Source organism: Plectropomus leopardus, chromosome 17 (assembly GCF_026936395.1).
Source record: "Plectropomus leopardus strain MGB_pleo_1.0 chromosome 17, ASM2693639v1, whole genome shotgun sequence".
NCBI lineage: Eukaryota > Metazoa > Chordata > Actinopteri > Perciformes > Serranidae > Plectropomus > Plectropomus leopardus.
Window position 1 is genome coordinate 28,140,001 of NC_142192.1, and position 18,999 is coordinate 28,158,999.

General features: G+C 38.2%; 1 protein-coding gene and 2 long non-coding RNA genes across 3 annotated transcripts in view; 2 read left to right on the forward strand and 1 right to left on the reverse strand.

The window, feature by feature from the left end:
• LOC148186685 (uncharacterized) overlaps positions 1-7,125 on the forward strand; it is an 11,720-nt gene extending 4,595 nt beyond the window's left edge. The window contains exon 3 of the long non-coding RNA XR_015779470.1: positions 6,994-7,125. This is a non-coding gene — a long non-coding RNA (uncharacterized LOC148186685). The remainder of the gene's footprint in view (positions 1-6,993) is intronic.
• Positions 2,943-8,598, reverse strand: LOC121965277 (uncharacterized). The gene is made up of 5 exons (XM_088090368.1): positions 8,370-8,598; positions 7,906-8,055; positions 5,111-5,154; positions 4,913-4,987; positions 2,943-3,270 (listed from the first exon to the last, which is right to left on the reverse strand). Exons 1-5 carry the CDS (start codon positions 8,480-8,482, stop codon positions 3,131-3,133), a joined length of 522 nt encoding a protein of 173 aa, XP_087946494.1. The 5' UTR covers positions 8,483-8,598; the 3' UTR covers positions 2,943-3,130.
• LOC148186686 (uncharacterized) lies at positions 7,967-16,723 on the forward strand. The gene is made up of 3 exons (XR_015779469.1): positions 7,967-8,103; positions 11,545-11,606; positions 12,619-16,723. It is a non-coding gene; the product is annotated as an uncharacterized LOC148186686 (long non-coding RNA).
• Positions 16,724-18,999: the final 2,276 nt, after the last annotated feature.

An 18,999-nucleotide genomic window follows, 5' to 3' on the forward strand; every position in this document is an offset into this window, starting at 1 on the left:
TTTAAACGTAAACTTGAGTAAGTGTGAATGTAAGACTTTTACCTGTATTAGAGTAGCATGTCAGTGCTGCTTTTACTTTACTAAAAAAATCAGAATACTTCTTCCACCACTGATGTAGCCTCTACAGCACTGATACTTAACTTACAGTCCACCATTTTCTAATTCACAATTAAAAATAATTGATTTAAACTGGCTATTTTTTGTACCTTTAATGCAAATAAGCTGCCACAGTGCATAAAAAAGCATAAAATAAAGTTTGTTTATTTAAAAAAAAAAAAAGCATCAGTTAGACCAAATAAATCCTTGGGAAGATCCTGACCTGTGCAGAGCTGCTGCCACTGGATGTGCCGATTTTATTCATTTATCTGATGAATATGATTCATTTTTGATATAATTTACCGGCCCCTGGCCTCCAGTCATTTTACAGAAGTGGCCCCCGGCAAAGCAAGTTGAGTATCACTGCTCTACAGTAGGCTACATTTAGTTTGAGGCTGATCAATTTAAAACACAAACCTCACGGCATCTTCACAAACGTTTGACTTTAGTTATTGTTAAAGCTTGTCCCATTTAATTTCACATCTGATAAGCACATGGATACATTATCTTAAATTGTGCTGCTTTTTCTTTGTGTTCTCTCTTCTGTCTGTGTGTGATGTGACTCACACTGTATCTCATAAGCCCACGAGGGCTCGGCACCCTCGGGTGTGTCACACTGGAATAAAAGTATTCAATTCATAAGGACACACACACACACACACACACACACACACACAGTCGGGAATCCACTAACAAACATCTGTTAGAATACAAAAGAGAGGAGATGCCTTATAGCGCTGCAGCTCCACTCATTATGATGCTCACACACACATACACACACACCTCCCTTTCTTATCCGCCATAACAACCACACTAAACCACCTTTCCTCTGACACACACACACACACCTTCTCTCAATCTTCTACCCACTTACACTCTCAGCTCCCTCCTACTACCACCTCTTTCCTCCAAATCACATACACACACACACACACACACACACACACATCTTCTCTCAATCTCCTACCCGATTACACCCGCACGCTAAAACCCCTTTTTGCACTCCTCCTCAACACACACACATCCCCTACCTTCCCTAAAACCCTTTTTCGTTTCCTCTGACTCTGACACACACACACACACACACACACACACTGGCTCTCTTTTTGTCAACCACTGACCCCCTCCTCCCCCACCCCCACCCCTCCTCCCAGTAATCTGGCTGGCCTGTGGCCTCCTCTCTCTCGCTCCACTGTTCTGTGTGATAGAATATCGATCGGTTTGCCTCGACTCGGCGTGGAGCAGGAGGAGGGGGCGGCTGTAGGGCTATGGGGAGTGTGTGTGTGTGTCTGTGTGTGTGTGTGTGTGTGTGTGTGTGTGTGTGTGTGTGTGTGTCTGTATGTGTGTGTGTTGTGGGGGGGTAGTGGTCAGACATGCTCCAAGGTTGTTACCACAGCAACAGCGGGATGGGTCAGGGTTGCCATGGTGCCTAGGTCGCAGGGTCAGAGGGAGGGTCTTGGAGGGCTCTGGTCCTCTCCCTGTGTGTGTGTGTGTGTGTGTGTGTGTGTGTGTGTGTGTGTGTGTGTGTGTGTGTGTGTGTGTGTGTGTGTGTGTGTTAATGGGAAGGGAGGGGGGCAGGCGGGTGGAGGAGAGAGCGGTGTCCAGTCCAGCTATATTGGGTGTGTTAATAATGAATGGTGTTGTATGTGGCCGCTGTCTCTTTCTCTCTCCCTCCATCTGTGTCTTTCTCTTCCTCTGTGTGTGTGTGTGTGTGTGTGTGTGTGTGTGTGTGTGTGTGTGTGTGTGTGTGTGTGCATCGCCGTGATATATTAACCATTAGAATATCAGCTTGATTCAAGTCCAGTATGTTTAACATTTTATTTAAAAATATACTTTATTAAAAACGACTTTTTTATCTGAGCTGTGCTTTACAAACTAGTGACAGACGTATAAATGTAGATTAATAAATGCATCCTCCAATATTTTAAGATTTGACTTCATATCCATGTTTCAGACACACACTCAAAATATCTTAGAAAACACGAGTGGAAAGCTGATTAAGAGTTACAATTATTAAGTTGAATGTACTGCAGTTAAACACAAAACTGATACTAATGTTTTACACACACACACACACACACACACACACACACACACACACACACAAACAAAAAAGAAATACACGCCTGCAATGACAGTTTATGACCTTATTTTTACATTTTATCTTTAAATTGATCAATTTTACTCATGCATGTAATACTTCCTGAGCTCACAACCAGGTAACAATTCATGTGTTGCTTTTGACAGATTTACTAAATTTATTTGAAGGATGATCTTTACTCTTGTTGTGGCTCACTTTTTGTGTAACCTTCAAGCGTGTAGGTTTCATTACACCATTTGGAGGGGGCCACATACGAAACAGGATTTGTGCTAGAAAATTTTGAGCCTCAAACACTTAATTTCCTGCAGTCCGGGGAATTTTTATGCACCAATTTGTGCCTTTTCTGTAGTCATTCATGCTGTAAATGCATTTGATTTTGTCAAAATAAAAGCCCTCACTGCACTCTCTAAAGAGTGAATCTCAAAATGTGAATATTTTCTAAAAATACAAAATTCATTTTTGCACACTCAAATTCTCAGTTTTGAGTATTTCTGTTTTTCTTTAAGTCAACTTTTTTATTTTGCTTTACATAACATCTCAGCAAAAATAACAAAAGCATTGCTGTCTTTTTAGTACTTTGTGGGCAGCGTCATACAGACAAAGGTCAGTTTGTACTTCTAGACATGAACTGTGAGTGTATGTAGTCTAAATGAAGTAATTGAACATCAAGAGTAACACTGGAGGAGAGTGTTTTAGTATTATAATTCATTTTTTATTTTAAGAAGCCACAAAAAAGACCCACGTGTCAGTCACAGAAATAAATCACAGATTTTTATTTTTTTTTTGTAAAAGTAGGAAGGATATATGATATAAAAATCATTAAATGTGTACAAATATAACATAAAGTGCAAATGTCACAAATTGACATACAGTTCAGCTGTTCAGTAATCAATCCTGAGCTCCGTCAGCTGTCACACAGTAGAAAAGCAACAGTCAGAGCATATATGAAGCAGAACAGTCCTCCTGTGTTTCCACTTTCTTTGCGTTTAATTTCTGGACGATGGCGGAGACTGTTTGCACTCGTTCTTTCTCCGTCGCCTTCTTTGTGAGTACACTAACCACGATGACTGCAGCTGCAGGACACACAAACAAGGAAAGAGTCTGAGATTCGTGGATTCTTGTATTTAGAAGCTGTGAAGTAAGTTATTAATTCAAACAATCAGGGGTGTCTCTCCAAATATTTAGAACATGTGTATTTGTCCAACCCCCAATGAAAGCATGAAAGTAAGTGAGAACTTTTATTTTGACAACATGTAAGCATTTACAGCTTAAATTGATTTGGAAAAGGCACAAATCAGTGCATTAACAGAAATTACCAGAATGCAGGAAATTAAGTGTAAGATGCTCAGAATTTTCTGGAATGAACTCCCCGTTTCATACGTGTGTCCAAGTTTTAACCAACCAACCAACCAAACCAGAACAAGACTTTTATTTTGACATGATTAAGACATTGCACCATAAATTAAGGTTTGTGCATAAAACTTCACCAGATTGCAGGAAATTAGGTATTTGATGCTCAAAATGTTCTAGCAGAGGACCCCAAACTCCCTGTTTCATATGTGTGTGTCCAAATGTTGACTAGCCAAATCGGCACAGGACTTTTATTTTGAAGGCAGAAAAAATAAAGACAGACCAATAATTGTGCAGAAAAGGCACAAACTGGTGCAAAATCAAGTGTCTGGTGCTCAAAATTTTCTAGCAGAGGAGCCCCAAACCCCCCATTTTATATGTGTCTCCCTAAATGTTGACCAACCAAACCAGCACAGGACTTATATTTTGAAAAATTACAGCCACAATAATAATTGATGCAGAAAAAGCATGAATTGCTGCATTAAAAAAAAATCACCAGAATGCCTTAAATTAAAATTTTCAAGCAGAGGACCTGAAAACCCCTGTTTCATGTGTCCCCACCATCACTGTTGAAGCCAAATCTGCACCCCTGAAAACAATTTTTGGACTGATCAAATGCAGTTAAATACAAACGCTCTGCCATAGACACCTTTTTCAGCTTATTTATACACTAAAGATGTGTGAAGGAAATTTGGAGGCATAAAATGTGACTTCGTCCACACAAAAATGTATGTACCAGTGTGAAACAGAAAAACAAACTCCTTACAATAAAATAAAAGCTGGACAAGTCCTCAAGCTGAGGCTAAACTAGAACAATAAATACACTTTAAAATCTTCACAAAAAGGTCGAATTAATTGCAGGAAAGTTGTATTTCATTGGATTAGACTGCACAGGTGTTCATGATATCGCGTCCTCCCCCGTGTCTTTGTCAGTTTTCAACCCGAGCTCATGTAACAGAGGAACGCTTCAGTGTTTAGAGAAGTGAAAAATGTTGCCAGACTGTGGTTCAGAATACAAATTCACATCCAGCTCGACTTATCTGGTCAAAAGCACCTTAGTACCGAGATTTCCTTTTTTTAGATTTTAAGCCAGTGGACCAAATAGGATCTTAAAGTCACAAGGCGTCCGTGCAAAGCCAATCTCTCGCCGCCGCAGACCCCCAGCCCCTTCCCCTCCAATATCCTGCATTACCACTGCAGGGTTATCAAACAGTCCCCGTGCAGCTTGGACGACTACATCTGTGTGACTGATTTCAGACACATCTCAGCGCTGCTGTTACTGTTTGCTTTATGCGGGTTTAAGGAAACTTTGTGGTAGGATATAAATACAAATCCATGTTTAAACAGCATGAAACAAAAGCTCACCAAAAAATCCAAACATGGCAAGTAGTGCGATTCCCTGCACGGCCTGAAAAAGCCCAAACTGCCACTTAGAGGGTTCTGCAGGATGAGAAGAAGACAGGCAATAATTTATTTATTTTTGAATAAACAACATAACAGCATAGTGTTATTTAGAGCATGCAGACGCTTGAAATTAGCCTCCCTCCCACACTGAGTACTCACCGATTGGGTACCCAATTCCTAAGAATTGTTGAAACATAAAAAGACTGTTGAAAAGAGAAGAAGAAATAGATTGGATGCATGAATTCACTCACATAATTATGGATAGAGCGCAGCATAAATTCAATTTAACTCACTTTATTATGTGTGGAATAAAGTGTGTAAAATCTTTTTATACACTTACAGGTAAAAGTAAATCTGGAAGAATAAGTCAATCAATTCCTCCTCCTGATAATTGTTAATAGGCCTTGCTGTTTTAGGCTTCTGCCCTATACATACATATATATATATATATATATATATATATATCAGCTAATACTTGAATGATGATGTTAATTGCATTCCACCACTGTTAACATAAAATGATGCATTTATCCATCAGATAGAGTCAGTATATTTCTCATAATAGCAGTAATAAAGAATTCTGATTTTACAAGAAACTAAATCTAACAACTACCAATATTTTTAACATTGAATTTGATAATTATTCTGAAAAGGGTGAATAAGATGCAGGAGTTCATTTTTTAAAAAGCATCAAAACAGAGCTAAGTCATCACAAAAATTTCCCAGGGGATTATCTCCTCAACCCACCTACAGAGGTCCATCCTTAATTTCTAGAAACACCCAATAATCGATAAATGAAATCATCTTTTCAAGCAAAAATTACATGCGATCTTCGACTTAGCACATCTCAAATTTGGAGATTTGCTTTGTTTTCTCATTCCAATCCGAGTATCCTTTTTATGTTGGACATAATAACAATTTGAATATTTCAGCTGTCTCTGGGAACCTAACAGGCTTTTTTATTTTTTTTACCATTTTATGACGTTATTAAAAAATCCATTTATTGAATCAACAAAATAAATGTCAAATTAACTGATCATTAAATTATTTGTTAGTTTTAGGTGTTGTAAAGGTGATGATGTTTAAGGAGTGGATCCTGGGAAATTATTCAGCCTGCTGGAGAACATCTTCCAGTTTTGGTCGGGGAGGGAGACTAAAGACTTTTCACTTTGATAAAGGTTACAGTTAGGGCTGGCTCAGGCTTGCCTTGAGCCAGCCCCTAGTGAGGCTGATATGGGATTATTCTGCCAGGGGACTTCCTTTAACACACTGAGCTCCGTCTCGAATTCCTTTTGTCTTCATTTGCAAACATTTCTGTCTCATTTATGCATGTTACTAATGTTGCTTCTTCTCTGGAGCCTTTGTGTTGTCCTTGCTTGCAGCATGACACAGATCAAGGGTCAAGGTTGCACCTGGATCATGGGTTATGGTGCCATGGTCCTGTCAGCCGCCTACTGCCACTGATTAGTCATACTTTCACTATTATTATGCACATGATTATTATTGTAACATACTATCAGATACTATTATATTAGATTTTAAGGTTCTTTTACTTGTTTTTAAAGATCTTAATAGTTTGGGACCGGCCTACATTGCAGACTCTCTGTTGTCCGATAATCCTTAATGAGTGCTCAGATCTTCTGCTGCCAAGTTTTTAAATACACACAAGAAATGTCAAATGCTTTTGTTAACTATACTTACAAAACTGTGGAAAAGCTATAAGAGATGCAAGCTCTGTGCTCATTTTTAAATGGCAGCTGAAACCTAATTATTTAGTCTGGCTTTTAATTTATGTACATTTTCAATTTTTTATTTTATACAGATTCTCTCATTTTTGTGGGGCATTTTTATTGTGAAGCACATCCCTTGAATTGAAATTCAAATATATATATATATATATATATATATACATATATATATATATATATATATGTGTGTGTGTGTATATATATGCTACTGTGCATCTCTTTCTAAGTATCATTTTGCCATATGAGTTTCTGTAATTATGTATTCTGTTATTTATTTCACCCATATTTAACCAGACGTCCTGTTGAGGTCAACAATCTTTTTCGAGGGAGACCTGGCCAAGACAGAAAAAAACATAAGAACATATAAGGTAACCTACCAATTAATTCACCCTTGTACTTATGAGAGCCTTAAAATCAGGCAGAGTGACCAGTTCTCATAGTTTCTATGAGGGGAGCAGAGAACATAAAAGCTTTCTTTCCCAGCTCAGTCCGTGTGCGAGGAACAAACAACAAGACTACCTCTTGAGATCTCAGACTATAGTTACAGTCAGATTTCTGTCTCTATCTAGTAAGGCTTTAGAAATGAACAGGTCAGAGGAAGGTCAAAGATGGCCAACCAGCCTTGGAATAAAACGTACAGCGATGAGTGAGAGCTTTAAAATTTGGAACAAATCTCAGTGCACTATGATATGCAACATGTGCAAGCAATGTGTGGATGCATTCATGTATAACAGATCACTGTAATACAGCTAACTATCAAGAAGTAAACATATTATGAACATAAATTAAGCCTTTGACACCTGAGCAAAATGGCTTGATCTTGTTTCAGAAACAATGAGCAACGAGAGAAGTGAGCTTAAAAAAAGCAAGAAATTTGTTTCATTAAAGAAAATGTACAAGAAAATGACCTGAAAATTAGTTTAAAAAGAGAAAAGGGTTTTTTTAAAAAAAAGGGAAGGAAATGACGTTGAAAATGTCCTTGAAATTGTATTCTCTTTTTTTTTTTATTCTCTCTTTTTACATAATTTTAAATGTGTAGTTATAATAATTATAAGAAGGTTGCTTTTTTTTGTATTAAGTTTCTAAATCAATTTATTTTTTGCAATTTGTGAACCATCTCTTATCAAGTTGCTCATTGCCCGGTTAAACATTTGTTTGTTGTCCCCCAGTTCATGAAAGAAGTAAACAGTAACTCGATGTGTTTACTTGATGAGAGACAGGGTGAGGATGATGATGAAGAAAGTCTTCAGCACGCGGATGAACGAGGCCTCCTCGACGATTTTGGACCAACGGCCGTAGTTCAGCCATTTGAGCACGCGGTGGCGCGCGAAGCCCTCCAGCTTTGTGATCAACGACCTGCAGGAAGATAACAATCAGTCGCCTCTAATTACACCGAAGCTACAAGTAAGAGTTTTAAACGCACTAAAATGGCACATTTTTGCTTCTTGAGATACTTTTGAGGATCTTGGTGCTTTTGTTTAATTCTCAGTAGGTGCGCAACAAATAAAATGTACATTATTAAGAGTTTTTAAGAAGTTATAACGGCTTTTATTTTACAGGAGCGAGGTTAACACTCTTAAATGTAACGTTAAGGTCGATGAGGAGCTATAAACACTATAAGACCGTAAAGAAATGCGACAGGAATATAATAATCTGTCGTGTTTACGTACCGTATTTTATTAAATTGGCCATGTGGAGCTTTTTCCAGTAAGATCTCCTTTAGAGTTTCATCTTTTACGGAGATCTCCTTTAATTCTTTCTCATTTACAGATATCCCCTCCATGTGGTGCTTCTGATTAAAAAGTTCCTTTTGTTAATTGTCTTTGAGCTTTGAGCTCCTTTCTGCTCTGCTGCATTTAATTCCGCGTTGAAACATTTCCGTGTTGATGATTTACGGGAAGTTTCAGAGCGCAAAGAACAATGGGAGGAGGAAATATTACAGTCCTACTGCAGAGCTAGTTCCACGTCTGTAACGATTCTCTCTAAGGGACTGTTTGTTATTTATCACAAGGGAGGGGGTGGTGCAAAAAGGAAGAGGCATGTAAAATGTATCTGTAAGCATTGGGGGGGAACTTTTTTTGTTTGTTTTGACTGGGGGTGGCATACAACCATAAATGACTGTTTTTTGTATTTATTTTACCACCAATTTTAAAGATAATATGCTTTCCCAAGCAGAATTGGACGGCCTCTCTTCTTTCACAGGATTGGATACTGGACAATGTTTTCTTCAAAAATTTGAGAGATTGGAAAGCATGTTTTCTCTAAAAAAAACAAAACAAAAAAAAGGCAAATTGCACCATTTATCATAATCAGAAACTTTAAAAACAGAAATTATCATTTGATTTTAGAATTTCCAATGGTCTTTGAACACATCATGTGGGATAAACGCTTCTGTCAGAAAGAAAAGAACCAAATTGGAGTTTGAAATAGTAATTTTAAATCAAAATCACTTTATTCTACATTTACATTCAGCCAAAAAAAAAAATGTCTGCACAAACTAACCAGCATGCAACACAGGTGGGCTTTTTTTAAATCCAGGATTTCATCTTCAATTTTTGTCATTTCTAACTATAATTTATTTTTTCTCAGTGACTGATTGCAATTACATTTATTTTGTAATTTTATTACATGTAAGTAGTAACTCCCCAACACTGCAGACTAAAAGCTTTGTGTTCATTGATTGTTTAACCCTTTGAAACCTGAATCTGCACTTTTTCAAAACTTTCCCTTTTCTTGTGCTGTGCTCAGACACGTTCACAAATATTTGGATCTTTGAAATCTGAGCAGATTGATTTGTTTTCTTTTGAAAACATGAGGGAAGGCAAGTAGCAACGTGGCAAGAACTGTTCTGCAAATTGCAAGAATTTAAATTAGATTTAAATTTGGAAAATGTTTTTTTTTAAAGCTGGAGAAATATGTTCAAAAAACTAAGTTTATACTTATCATTATTAAAATGTTTTGCCCTTTTTTTCAAAATTTTAAGTATATTTTTTGGTCATTTTCCCATGTTTTTGAAAGAAACTAAGCTGATATGCTCAGGTTTTCTCAGAGGGTTAAGCCACCATCTACCCATGAATTGCACATTTGATGCCACTTTCGGATTCACACTAAATTAATTTATTTCCATTAATTGCTCAGGGCCCTGGCCAGGATTTTGGAGAGGTTGTAAGCACACATGCTCTTTATTCAACCACCACATTGTGGCTCAAGGCCTTCAGCAGGGTGTTTAAACAGAATATATGTATATATATCACCCAAAATATGTATCAGGGGCCTTTATAATCTGCACAAGATCTTCTGTCCTTAATTCAAGTTAGTAACCAAGGATCTATCTAGAGTCTGTAGTGTATCTGTTAAATAAAAAACTGTTTAAATGATGCTTAATTTGTTCAAACATAACTCTAGACGTTGCAATCTCCAGAAACAGTCCTGCACTTTGAGAATCCAAGAGGACGACTGCAAGTGTGTTTTGCTGATATGAAAAGTATCTTTTTGTCACTTTTGCTTACTTTACTCCTTAAACATGTCCAGTTTATATTTTATTTTACCTGCTGAGGTCTGTTTTCTCCTTTAATGATGCTTACAATGTCTGCTTTTCTGCTGCTTCTTCTTCGTCTTCTGTGACCTTAATATAACTTTTATTAGATGGGAAAGAAATCACTTTCCCAGATGCTGAAGCACTGTCTGCCATGAGCTGAGCCTCATCACCTGCTGCTGCTGTACACACACACTCACACACACACACACACACACACACACACACACACACACACACACACACACACACACACACACACACACACCCTTTTTCTGGTTGCAGTCTCAACTCCGTCGCCATGGAAACAGCTAAGATGCGGAGTGCAGGAGAGGTAAGGTGTGTGTGTGTGTGAGAGAGAGAGAGAATGTGAAGGTATAGAAAATTTCTGAAGGACACGTATGGATTAAAGGTGAGTGTGTTTTATTGACCCTGTTTCTGAATACTTACTCACACACACACACACACACACACACACACACACGCACATACTAGTCACACACACATGATTTGAAACTATAGTTCATTAAGCTGATTTCCTTTTTCCCCACACACAAAAACACTTTTCTTCTCCATTTTCTCTAAACATTTTGTCCTTCATTCTTCCCTCGACAGGCTCTTCCTCTCTTTCCTTGGGTTTTCCTCTCACCCACTCACCCCGACACTCACCCTCAACCCTTTCAGAGCACGCGTTCACTCAAAACCACCTTACATTACAATGAGAGCCTATATTTTCTCACTATGGGTGACCCTAAACGCCTGGCTGTGTTAATGCTGCGGTCTGTCCGTTGAGCAGGACCCCGCTCTCTCTCTCTCTCTCTCTCTCTCTCTCGCCTCCTCACCTGCTTTCTCTCCATGTCTCCCGGCCTCTCTCCCCCTCTCTCCTCCCTGCCTCTAAAAAGCCAGATGGGCCAGAGCTCCTTTTATTCTTGAGGCCCGGTGCACGTGCCGAGGACACAGGGCCTCACAGCGTTTAATTCACAAGCTTTAAATGCCTCCTTCTTTTAACCCCCCGTGACCAACACCATCACCCACCTCAACCCCTCCTCACTCTCCTCACTCTCTTTCTGCTTTCTGTCCTTGCTGGCCCCCTCTATTCTACTCTACTCTATTATCTCGTCTTCAGTTACACTCTGCTCTGCTCGGCTTTGTTCATTTTTTTTGTCAAGTTCTACATTGTCTGTCCTTTTCTCCTTTTTTGTTATTTTTCTACTTTATTCTGTTTTCCCAAATTGACTGTTTTTATTCTCTGTTAAATTCTGTATTACTCTGTTTTTTTATACAACTTTTTTGGCTTTTCTTGCACACAGAAATTGCTTTGGATGTCCACCAAAAGCAGCTGTACAAGCACCGTGGAGCATCGTAGTTTTGGGTAAATTGGAACTGATTAAGCCTGAAATAAGAAGTTTAGTATTTTTTGCATGTTTTTTTTTTATTCCTAAGTAGTGCCCTAACTAAATAAAACATTTCTAAATAAATCAGTTGAAAAACTGAACTTTGTATAAAAGACATAGTGGAAGCTCTCTTAGGTCCTTTGCACCTCTTAAAGGCATAAAATGGTTTAGTCCGCAATTAAATGTAGCTGAAGCTGAGTGATTGACTGATTACACTGCTGGAAACCCAAAAACTGAATTTGTAAAAAATAAATAAATAAAAAGGTGCATCTGAGAGACGTGTGGTGGAGGGGCCCTCAGACACTGCTCATGCATGGGGCCCAGAATTTGATGCTACGCCCCTGCATCCACCACATATTCTCTACAGTCTGACTCCAGTTTTATTGAAATAAACTTTTATTCTCTAAATAAGTAAATGAGCTCAGTTTTCAGTCTCAAATTATAATGTGATGCAAAACATTTAAGATCCATACACATAAAAGTAGATTTATACACTTATGAAACATTTTGGATGAAGAAATGAATAAATTTACTTTCCTTGTCAGTTATGAAGTGCCATGTTTGTGAAAGCTGACACTGTAAAATGAAACTAATTGTTTTAACAAAAAAAAAGCTATTGTCCAGGCAAGTTGGGGTATTTTTTTTAAATGATTCAACTTGTCTTCTCAAATGCAGTTTTTTTTTTGTTTTTTTTTTTAAGGCAGTGCGGAAAGTAGTGTTTTTTTTTTTTTTTTAAGTAAAAACAAATAGCCTTTTCACAGTTCACAATCCAAATCCTGCAAAAGTGCAAACAAGAAAGTGGATGTGCACGTTCACATTTCCCCAATTTCTCAGTTTGGAGATCAATAAAGTCTATCTATCTAGCTATCTATCTATCTATCTATCTATCTATCTATCTATCTATCTATCTATCATTCATTCAAACACTTTCACATACATACTGACCTGACGGTCTGGTAAAAAATACTTCCTACATTTTGTATTTTCCAGGAGGAGAAGATGAAGGTGGAGGGAGCCAGGCGTCGGAGCTGAGTGCCGGTTGATCTGCAGCCCGCAGGCTTGTTTGACCTCCTCCTCTTCCTCTTACAGAGCCACTGAACCTGACAGAGAGATGCTGCAGCTCCACGTCTCACACTGACCGCAGTCAAAGTGACTGATGTGCACAGCGGGGCCTTTTAATTGGCTGAGCTGGTGTGTAATAGGATTTAATTAGATTAATTGATCAAATAGCGGAGAAGGGAACAACATTACAGTAGCTTTTGGAGCTATTTTTTGTGTTTTACCCCCAATACATTTAACTATGTTTGACTAATTTGCATGCAGTTGCTCTTTCATGCACTGTGCAAAAGAACACTTTACAGAAGCTTTTTTTTCAGAGTTCACAGCATGAATAGTTTTGTCTTTCAGTGCAGTCTGGTCCGGAGGCCAGGTCATCCAAAGGAAACGGGGTTATTTAGTGCTGTCTGAGTCTAACTGTTATTGAATGTGCTCGGTATTTATTCGGGATTATTCGGGTTAACGTGGAAATAATGAGGTTGCCGATCTCGAGGCGGTGTTGGGGGGTCGCGGGTAAATCGATGAACACACTGAGTTAATTATGAGAAATCAATTAAAAGGAGGGAGGGGGCGCTTTGAGAGGAGCACCCTGCCGGCCACAGACACGAGGAGCTCCTCTCTCTTTCTTTTTCCGCACTAAAATAGGAGATTTATGCCGGTTTCTTTTTTTCTATAAGAGCTCTCATATCAGTTTTATTTTATGATCCAGATTTTTCTTTATCTCTTTAAAACACACACACGCACGTGCTCACACTTCACAACAATTTACACCAAACAAAAACTCTGATTTTCTCCTAGTTTTTAAACTCATCCTGCAGACTGGAGATGCACCCGTGACATATGTTTAGTTTTCCTCCCAAAACTCCGAGGCTGCAGGTAAATTAATGGAAATCCTATCGGTCAGGGATGTGAACACACACACACACACACACACACACACACACACACTCCCCTAACACACACAGGTCAATGGGATTTTCATCCTGATTTTGAGTCGGAGGGTAAACACACTCGGTCTAAAATCTGCTGTCCATCTGAACCCTGCACGGACACAGATACGTGCGCAATGTGAGCCAATTATCCCAATAATAGACCTGATTCCCGATCAATCAACAGGCTATAATCAATTAATTGATATGCACATTTGCACGTCTGCACACACCTCTTTGGACAGTGACATGTTTGTTTCAAATTGAAACGACAACTTTTAAAATTCATCCTCAAATTTTAATGCAGTCTAAATCATATTATTGCCAAAATATTCTTAATGTGTGTGTGTTGTTGTTTTAAGAATTTATATTAGGCCGTGCTGTTTTTGCTAACTGCAATTACCATTTTACTAACGAGGAGCCCTTTAGCTGTTAAGGAATTAAAGTGAAAATAATAATGTTACCCAACCTTGATTATTCTAATATATTTAAAACCAGTAACTGCAGTCATATCACATACATGCGTTTTAATATTGGAATCACGTGAAATCAATTGATAGGTAAAATGAAGAAATCAGCAGCAGGTGTTTTTTTTTAATATTATTTCATATTTGACTAATTTGTGGATGAATGAAAATCAGAAACCGCATTTATCTGTTCTCATAACTATTTTTGATCAGTTTGAAAAATATAATACTGTTCAGCTTTTAAAAAACATTTACAATTGCTCTTTTCTTTTTGTTCTAAATTCTTCATAGTTTATTAAAATTATTTTAAGTACGTCATAATTTTTCGATTTGAATATGAAAATCACGGCCACTTTTGTCACGTTTAAACGAAGTGCAAGGAGATTCCTCTTTATTCCATGAAATTAAGTATTTTGCTTATATGCAAATAAGCCACACTTACTACCAACGTGCAATTTTCGCTATAATATATAGTAATAAATAACAAATATCAATACTAAATACGACAGTTAGTCACTTGGCACTTATTTGTATTTATTTTAGTGAAGTTATGATTTATGCATCGAATGTAAATGGCCTGCGCCCGCCGATGCGCCGGAAAACGGGAAAATATTTGATGATTTGTTACTCAAAAATGTACAAAATCGGAGAGAAAAATGTTTTATTGAAACCACCAAAGTGTGCGTAAACGAAATTAAATACATGAATAAATTATATAAAAGACATCTTTGAAAATCACTATACTAAAGACAAGCCGGGAAATTGCTTCACTCGCATTTTATATAAACTTCATTCTTTTTTCCTCTCTCTTATTTTTTGCATAAAAGAAATGAGTCATTAGACTTCACACTGTAGATTTAAATATAATGTGAATAAAATTAAAGGCTAAAGACAGACCTCTGGAGAAGGAAAATGCCCTCATTGTGTCTGAAAATTGCCAGGGCTTTCTATTGTCCATTTGTCATCGATCGATTTTCCATCCAAACCCAAACAGTTTGACTTCATTTGAATTGATGAATAATAACCACTTTTTCATATCTGGAGGGTCACGTGTCCCCCTGATGCTTACAACCGTTTTCACAGCTTCCAGGCCGAAATTATAAACGTTTTGGTTTTTCTTTTATGAAAGCTATAATGGAAATTAATATTTAAACTTTACCTTTAGTATAATAAAAGAAATTCAGAATCTCAAAAGGCCTACAAAGTAGCTACTCTTTGGAGAAAAAGAACATGCAGCTAAAGTGAATTATTTATTAGCTTTTATACAAACTCTACAAAACACAAGCACTGCACTTGAGACATAAACACAACACGGAACATCTGCTATAATTGGAAATATAAGCCTATATTCTCTTTTACGACGTAAACATGAAAGCTGTATAACAAAATGTCATTATTATCTGTGAGGCCATTATGTGATTATTTGGTGATGGCGGCTGCTTGGTTTTATTACAGACTTTGTCTTTTTCATCAATTTGCGGGGAGCGTCTGTCGCTGCGGCCGCGAGCTAGACCCCGCCGCCTTGACCCCCGGGTCAAAGGTCAGCCGGCCGCTCCGCCATTACTGCGGCACATCAGCCGGCTGCAGACGCCAGGCGGACCGGCTCGTTTTTAATCATGGGTAAGTAGCCTGTAGGCCCCATAATAACTCACTTTCTTCCTCTAAAACGCCTCAAAACAGAGCCGTTTAACGTGTGTTGCTGTAAACAAAAGCGTAAACTTAACAGACCTTAGTTTGTAGTATTAGACGTTCTAAAACAGAACACTCAGTCAGACCTTATGGAGCATTGTGAGACGTTCTCGAACATTGTTAGACGTTCTAGAACATTGTCAAATGTTCTGGAACACAGTTGTTGCTAAGCGACACGCAAGTATGAGTCATGAGGTTTTGATCGCGCGGCGCATTAATAGCCTATTTAAAATTAGCCGTTAGCTTAGAACCCAAACTAACTATCAATGCTAGGCTAGCGGCGCAGCAGGCTTCAGTTAGCCACATAGCCCGTACTTTGTAAATAATGGAGTCATTCATCCCATCCAGTAACGTTAGGCTGGTGAAATTCAGCTCGACTGTGCAAGTTAAAGTTGTTTTATGGAGGTGTACTGCAGGGAGAAAAAACACTGACTCTGTTATCGCAAAGCTAACTGAATAGCTAATTCCCATAATCTTCCATACAGTTAGCATGGTTCCCCAGGTGAGCTAGGCCTTTACCTGAACGTAACCATAGGAGTAGGACAGAAATATATCCAGCTCTAATCAGTAAATTTAAATATATATTGTCTGTAACTTCTGCTCTAATTCTCTGAACTTTAACAATTGAGGAGATGTTACTACTAGTACTTAAAATGACAACACTTTGAGCTTGGCTTCAGAATTAACTTCTCCCAAGTCTTTCGTAATTATTGCAGATCTGATCATCTTACATTTGTGAGGTTAAATTGTATAACATGTAAGGTATACATATCATTTTTTGTTTGTTTTAGTCTTGTCTGTGTTCTATTTTGTAATTCATTTGAATTTGATTAATTCATTTTCTCATTTAATTTCCGTATATCTGTATCTGTGTTCTAAAAAAGTGGCATATAAATACAACTTTACTTACCTTCTGTATGTTATACTAAATTAACCCTCCTCACATCTATAAATATAATCAGCAGTGCCGGAAATGAACTTTTTCTTTCATCTGCCACTGTGGCTCAATAGATTATAATTGTTTTTTTATTGGGTTTTTTTTTTGGGGGGGGGGCTGGTGATTGTAGCAAATATCTCAGCTGCTTGTATATTTTACCAGCATTTGGCTGATGCTAATTTCGAGCCCTGGTAATCAGTTAAAAAAGCAGATCATTATCGACCAATTCTTATGAGAAATTGTGTAATCATCAAAATACAGTGACAGTAAAGTTGTGTAGCTAAGCTCTGTAACTGTAGCCTGTTAAATAATATTTCCTCCATTGCTCCGTGGAGAATAAGGATCAGGAGTGTCCAGTGACTGATAAGAAAGAAAAGCCCCTCCATATAGACCTTCTCCTACCCCCCGTGGTTCACTGTCATCTCTGTGTAACTCCAAAAATGAATTAATTCCAAATTAACTGATAACATCTATGAGTTTATTTCTAATTTCTGCTTGACATTTTACTGTATCAAATACGGTGCAATCAGCAAAAAGAAACAATAACCCTAGTAGATAAATAATAAATCTAAAATCTTTTCAATCTATGTGACAAACCTATTTTTTCTGACATCAAATGGCTTCCAGCTAATGTCTGATTTATGAACCTCGAAATGATTAACCACAATCATGATACTCATTGCATATTGACTCTCGTCGTTGCGTGTATTGACATCTGTGTAAACCTTACAATAGTCGACATTTGACCAGCGTTCCTCAATAAATAGTGGAAATGAAGCTTGGGAGGTCAGGAAAACAGTAACTCCCCTTGAATTGATTTCCGATAATCTGGTCATTGCCTGTCTGATCCGCAGGATGCAGGCTACGGGGAATTGTCAGCTCTTGTCCCGCTGGCTGTTGCCGTGGTGACCGGCGTGGAGATAATAGCAGTTAATGAGATATTAACCCGAATAAGGAAGAAGACAGGAAGTGATGAGCGTTTGCGGGAAAGACTAAAGACAGGATTCGTCAATGGATGACCCCGGCCGGATCAATATTGTTCTGTTATTCGGCGTCAGTAACAAGCAGCGCCGACCTTGTTCCTCTGAGACTGAGGAGGTAAATCCAATTTCTCAGTGCAGACACACTCGCAGTCAATCACATGCATTTACAGACGTTAAAAAAAAAACACACACACACATCACCAAAACACACACAAAAATATAGATACACACGTGCAAATAAAACATACACTACTCCCAAACACACACACACATAAAAAGACAGAATGATGCTTAGATGACTGGCTCGTTGTCCAGCTGGTTAGGATGCAAGCGGGCGATCATGCCCTCAAGGTCAAAGGTCAACTTCATCCCAGACGCATGACCTCACCCACCAAAGGTTGACCTCTCTGGGCCACGAGTGTGTGTGCTTGTGTTTGTGTTGGAGAGGCAGGGAGTAATTTTGGTGGACAAGTGAAATATAGTGTCAATTGTGTAATTTAAAAAACGCTCTGTGTGTGTGTGTGTGTGTGTGTGTGTGTGTGTGTGTGTGTGTGTAAGTGTGAGAGTGAGTGTTTGAGGCATAGCAGTGGCAAAAAGTAGAGGATGATGTTGTATGATCTGAGGCAAGAACAGTTTTTTTTTATCGTGTTCATTTACATTTTCCTACCAAATACTGTCTAATCATAAATCTGAGACACGAGAAATGGAGACAAAACGTGGATGAAATGAAAAAAATTTGATACAAAACAAAAGACGAGCTGAAGTAAACTGGCCAATAGCGAAAAATGACAGATTGTTGTATAGTTTCAGTTGCAGGTTTTGTTTTTCTCAATGATTGGCCTCCTCTTCTGTCTCAGTATCACACTGCAATCACTTCTTCTTTCTCTTTTACTTCCTCTTCTCTCGCTGTCTGCTCCACTGTCCCTCCATCCCTTCCTCTCTCCCCGGCTTTTCTGGCAAATTATCACCTGACCTTGACTCATGACCCTCTGTAACACCCCAAACGCACACACCCACACACCGAAATACATGTTCAGTCATGCAACACACACAAGCATTAGCTCAGGCTTGCAGACTCCCCTGTGTACAGCAAACATCCACACACACACACACACACACACACACACTCTCCACACACACCATTTGCAGCAAGTTCCTTAACATGCATAGATGTATTTTAATTATGTGCATGGTCATAATGATAAAAGAGGGTCTTTATTTTGGAGCCATTCCTGAAAGGAATTTTCAAATTTATTTGCTGCATTTCAAAAATTTAAGTGACTACTGAAAAAAACATGTTTCTCAAAATA

Coding starts and splice junctions, on each gene's coding strand:
- LOC121965277 (XM_088090368.1), bottom strand. CDS start 8,482: ATGGAGGGGATATCTGTAAATGAGAAAGAATTAAAGGAGATCTCCGTA. Junction 8,056..8,369: donor GGCCAATTTAATAAAATACG/GTACGTAAACAC, acceptor ATCTTCCTGCAG/GTCGTTGATCACAAAGCTGG. Junction 4,988..5,110: donor AGGAATTGGGTACCCAATCG/GTGAGTACTCAG, acceptor CTCATCCTGCAG/AACCCTCTAAGTGGCAGTTT.